This window comes from Brassica napus, chromosome C3, assembly GCF_020379485.1.
Source record: "Brassica napus cultivar Da-Ae chromosome C3, Da-Ae, whole genome shotgun sequence".
Taxonomy (NCBI): Eukaryota; Viridiplantae; Streptophyta; class Magnoliopsida; order Brassicales; family Brassicaceae; genus Brassica; species Brassica napus.
The window spans coordinates 5,717,908-5,723,907 of NC_063446.1; the positions used below are offsets into that span (position 1 = coordinate 5,717,908).

Genomic DNA, 6,000 nt, shown 5'->3' on the forward strand with positions numbered 1-6,000 from the left:
ATTGTAATTAAATAATTAAATAGTTAATACTAAACAATTAGTTTAATTAGATGCTGCCAGGTGGAGGAATTGGTTATTTTGAATATCTTGGAAGATGTTATTTTAGAACTATGGATACCTTCTCTCTTAATTTTGTATTTCTTTTTATTATTAGATATCCATTTGAACCAATTGTTGGAGAAGCTCTTTTGTTGACTAGATATGTTTACAACAGAAGTGTATGTTATGTTTTTTTTGGTCAACGTATGTTATGTACAGTACAACAAGTAGGGTAGGGGAGAATAATGACATTTTATTATTTAGTGTTCTTTTTCTCATTGGTTTCTCATAAATGAATAGTGATTTATTAGACTTAACACAAAATAGTTTTTTATTTGAAAATTAATGATTACATATATTTCATTTCGAGAATTAATTATTATCTTGTTATAAAAAGAACTGGAATTTATTTGTATCGCAGGAATTTATATAAGGGCAAAATTTTATACCCGTAGAAAATTATAACACTGAAAGAAAGTGTTTATCTGAGAGAGAAGGGAAGATTGAAGTGTGTATTTGAAACGATCGAACTTGATCGTATATATAAAGAAAAAAATCTACTGTGCAAATAGTGCAGCGGGCCCCACATCATTTATAATTTCAACTTATGCGGTGCTGTGTTCTCTGACTTTCATAACACTCCCCCTTGGGGGCCGGTGACACTATCCGCCCCCGCTTAACGTCTTTGTTGCCTCGTTAAAAACCTTTCCAGGAAAACCCAATGGGAAAAACCATAGTAAGGTAAAAAGAGTACAACAACGTAAGCTCCCCCTCGAATAAGCAGTCATAGATCCTTTTGATGACGCATTCCAATGTTATGGATGTGTTTTCTGAATACCGAGGTAGGGAGTGATTTTGTGAAGAGGTCGGCTGCATTGTCGCATGATTGGACATATCTTACTTCAATCTCTTTCTTTTTCACGAGCTCTTGAGTGTATGAGAAGAACTTCGGATGAATATGCTTCGTTCTATCGCTTTTGATATATCCGTCCTTTGTTTGAGCAACACATGCTGCATTATCTTCATATAAAATAGTTGGCTCCGTATTTTCGCCAATCTTGCTGCTTGAACAGATGTGTCGGGTCATTGATCTCAGCCATACACATTCTCTACTTGCTTCATGGAGTGCAATGATCTCAGCATGATTTGAAGAAGTAGCCACGAGCGTTTGTTTCTGGGAACGCCAAGATATAGCAGTGCCTCCGATCGTAAAAACGTATCCTGTTTGCGATCGGGCTTTGTGTGGATCTGAAAGATATCCTGCATCTGCAAAACCAACCATTTGACCTTTTGAACTTTTAGGATAAAATAAGCCTAAATCAATGGTCCCTTGGAGGTAACGAAAAACATGTTTGATCCCATTCCAATGTCTTCGGGTTGGAGATGAGCTGAATCTTGCCAAAAGATTCACAGCAAATGATATATCAGGCCGTGTACAATTTGCAAGGTACATCAGCGCTCCAATTGCACTTAGATATGGTACTTCCGGACCAAGTATCTCTTCTTTCTCCTCAGGTGGTCGAAATGGATCACTTTCAATATTAAGTGACCTAACGACCATCGGGGTGCTAAGAGGAGTTGATTTATCCATGTTAAATCGTTTCAACACTCTTTTAGTGTATGTGGATTGATGCACAAATATACCATTTTGTGAATGTTCTATTTGTAGGCCAAGACAGTACTGTGTCTGTCCTAGATCTTTCATCTCAAATTCTCCTTTGAGATAGTCTGATGCCTTTTGTATTTCCTTTTGAGTTCCGATAATGTTAAGATCATCAACATATACCGCGATTATTACAAATCCGGATATTGTTTTCTTGATGAAAACACATGGACATATAGGATCATTCACATATCCTTCTTTTGTTAAATGTTCACTGAGACGATTGTACCACATACGTCCAGATTGTTTTAACCCATATAATGATCTTTGCAATTTTATTGCACATAACTCTTTAGGTTTGGAACTTAATGCTTCTGGCATTTTAAATCCATCAGGGATTTTCATGTAGATATCAGTATCTAATGATCCGTATAGATAAGCTGTAACAACATCCATGAGACGCATCTCTAGATTTTTATCAGCTGCTAGACTCATCAGGAATCTAAATGTAATGGCATCCATAACTGGAGAATACGTTTCTTCATAATCGATTCCAGGTCTTTGAGAAAAACCTTGAGCCACTAGACGAGCTTTGTATCTCGTAATCTCATTTTTCTCATTTCGCTTTCGAACGAAAACCCATTTGTACCCAACTGGTCTCACATCTGCAGGTGTGAGCACAATAGATCCAAATACTTTTCGTTTATTAAGCGAATCAAGTTCAGCTTGTATTGCATTTTTCCATTGTTCCCAATCATGTCTCTTTTGACATTCATAGACAGATTTTGGTTCTGGATCATCGATTTCTTCATTTATTTCACTTGACACAATATATGAGAAAGCATCATCAAGGTCATTTTGTTCATTTCTATTCCATATCCTTTTATTATGGATGTAATTAATAGAAATCTCATGATTATCTTTCGATTCATGATGCTCTGATTCATGATGCTCTGATTCATCAGAATCCTTATCATTTATTTCCTCCAAAATATTTTCTGCTATTTTGGGTGCATCATATATTTCAGCTTTCTTCTGTTTCCTAGGATTCTTATCCTTAGAACCAACAGGTCTACCACGCTTCAGGCGTGTTTTTGGCTCTCGTGTGTCATCCTCCTTTTCTTGTTCATTTGGCATTTTGATACGAGCAGGAGCATTTGCAGCTGGTATATGAGATTTAGTTACCGTCTTGGTATCTACAAATGCATCAGGTAGCTGGTTAGCTATACTCTGTAAATGCATAATTCGTCGAACTTCTAGTTCTGACTCTTTAGTGGGAGGATCAAGATATAACAATGATGGTACACTCCATTTTATATCACTTCCAACATTTTTGTTTTCTCCCCCTAGAACTGGGAATACATTTTCGTCAAAATGACAATCAGCAAAACGTGCTGTAAAGACGTCACCAGTCTGTGGTTCTAGGTATCTTATAATCGATGGAGAGTCACAACCAACATATATTCCCATCCTTCTTTGTGGTCCCATCTTTGTTCGTTGTGGTGGTGCTACAGGCACATATACTGCACAACCAAAGATTCTTAAATGGGAAATATTTGGTTCTCGACCAAACGCTAATTGTAGTGGGGAATACTTGTGGTATGCACTCGGTCTGATTCGAATGAGTGCTTCTGCATGCAAAATAGCATGTCCCCATACAGAGGTTGGAAGTTTTGATTTCATGATCAATGGTCTTGCAATCTGTTGCAGACGCTTAATTAACGATTCAGCCAAACCATTTTGCGTATGAACATGAGCCACAGAATGTTCAACTTCAATTCCCGTTACCATACAATAATCATTGAATGCTTGGGATGTGAATTCACCAGCGTTGTCTAATCTAACCTTTTTAATATTATAATCAGGGAACTGTGTCCGCAGTTTGATTATCTGAGTTAGAAATCTCGCAAATGCCATGTTTCGAGATGATAATAGACAAACGTGTGACCATCTACTGGATGCGTCAATTAATACCATAAAATAGTGGAATGGTCCACATGGTGGATGTATCGGTCCACATATATCACCTTGAATTCTTTCAAGGAACTTTGGTGATTCTTTATCGATTTTGGTTGGCGATGGTCTTACGATCAATTTTCCTAGAGAACATGCAACACATGTCATTTTATTCCCTTGAGAAATCTCCTGGATTTTCAGTGAATGACCATGTGAACTTTCTATGATTTTACGCATCATTGTAGTGCCTGGATGGCCAAGGCGATCATGCCATAATGTGAACTCTTCTGGGTTCTGTTTTACTAAAAGATTTGATTCGATCTCATCGATATAAGTATGATGTAACCCCGAAGGAAGTTCTGGAAACTTTTCCAATATGTGTTTTCTGCCACATTTCTCAGAAGTTACATACATGTATTTCTTTCCATCCTCAGTTGCAGACTGAGTATCATATCCGTGAAGATATATATCTTTAAAACTCAATAAATTCCTTTTAGAACTTGGAGAATATAGAGCATTATTTATGGAAAATTTTGTTCCATTCGGTAAAGTAAAATTTGCTTTACCAGTTCCTTCAATCACGTCTGCAGGACCTGATATTGTATTGACGACAATTTTTGTCGGTTTTATATCAGAGAAATATCTCTTTTGTCTCAGAATAGTGTGCGTTGTTCCACTATCTGGTATGCATATTTCACGAATCCGTTTCTTGGATTTTGCTTCATTACCATTCTGATCCATTTCTGAAATTGTCATAAATATTAATAAAAGAAAAACATAAAATTCATTCATATAAGGAAACACATAATTATACAATAAGATGACGTTAAAAACATCATTATTTTTTTAAAACATGAAATATAATAATTATACATGGTAATACTGAAAACTATTCAATACTCTTATCATAGGCATTTCGATTCTCTTCAGGAGTAATCTAGTCCAGCTCATTAGCGAAGTCGGAGGATTCAAGGTATGAGGTCCCTTCAACATTTTCCGTGAGGTTCACCTCTTTAGCCTTTCCTTTTATGGACTCTTGATATAACTTGCACAAATGTGGGGGAGTACGACAGGTACGGGACCAATGTCCTTTACATCCACATCTGTAACATACAGTCTCACTTTTCTTTGTGGTATCCTCTTCGGTTTCTTTTCCTTTAGGAGGTTGTTCAGATCTAACCCATTTGTTAGATCTAATACTTTTAGGATAGTAAGGCTTTCCACGTTTGTTGTTGAAACGCCGACCACGACCTCGGTTGGTCTGGTTTCTCCTTCCCGAATATTCTACCGCCGTAGCATTCACTTCGGGAAATGCCTTGGCTCCCGTAGGTCGGGAATTATGGTTTTTGATTAGTAACTCATCGTTCTTTTCAGCCAACATGAGTGTTACCATCAATTCAGAAAATTTGGTGTACCCACATTTTCTGTAAATTCGGGATAAGACGTTGTGTTCTTTGTGGAAAGTATTGTATGTCTTGTCAAGCATTTCTGCTTCGGTGACAGGGTTACCACAATATTTTAATTGTGCAACTATCCTTAAGATAGTGGAATTGTAATCTCTAACCCTTTGGAAATCCTGAAACCTGAGGGTTTTCCACTCTTCAAGAGCGTGAGGGAGATTGATTTCCTTTTGATTATCGAATCTGTCTTTCAAGGCTTGCCATAGTACGGCTGGATCCTCAACGTCTCCATAGTCGTGAGTTAGATTCTCATCTAAGTGCTTCTTCAGGAAGATTATCGCTTCGGCTATATGCTCGGGTGGCGATTTGTTACCGACTTTTATCGCTTCGGTTATCTTTTTTATTACAAGATAGGGTTTCACATTTGTGACCCATCTGACATAGTTTTCGCCGGTTACTTTCAGAGCCGGGAACTGGAGTTTCTCGATGTTTGCCATTTGTATTTCTAAAACACAAAATAATAATTTTATTAGAACTTCATAATTTAAAAACCGTTTACATTAATCATACATGCAATTACAAAGAGAAGCGATGTAAAGAAAAGTAAACCGATATTCATCCTAAATTCTCTTGGAGTAAATTCTCCAACGGATAAACCATAAATAGAAACACAAATAAAAATGGCACATAAAAACAAAAGTGCGCGAATCATCTTTCTTGAAATAAAAAAAATCGGAGGAGAGCGATTTGAAATTTTTGAGAGAAGATGAAATGTTTTGGATGAAGAAATGGAGTGAAAATGAGTTGTATTTATAGATGAAAATTACTGTTCATGACCGTTGGAGAAAGGGGAAATTTTTGAAAAAAAATCTTTGTGACCGTTGGGTTAAATCGAGTGCACTAAAAATCAGTCTGAAAATATCGTATTAAACAGTCAATCAAATCTATAAAATTTCATAAAAGTAAAAATTATAGCAATGAAATATTTATGTTATGACAACA

The 6,000-nt window shown here is 36.5% G+C and overlaps 1 protein-coding gene across 1 annotated transcript; it reads right to left on the reverse strand.

Annotated features, from left to right (window-relative positions):
* Nucleotides 1–4,535: 4,535 nt before the first annotated feature.
* On the reverse strand, nucleotides 4,536–5,495 carry LOC125584161. The gene has a single exon (XM_048752164.1). The coding sequence runs from the start codon at nucleotides 5,493–5,495 to the stop codon at nucleotides 4,536–4,538; it is 960 nt and encodes a 319-aa protein (XP_048608121.1).
* Between the last annotated feature and the right edge of the window lie 505 nt (nucleotides 5,496–6,000).

Bases quoted from the DNA above. Each gene is read 5' to 3' on its own strand.
- LOC125584161 (XM_048752164.1), bottom strand. From the start codon at position 5,495: ATGGCAAACATCGAGAAACTCCAGTTCCCGGCTCTGAAAGTAACCGGC.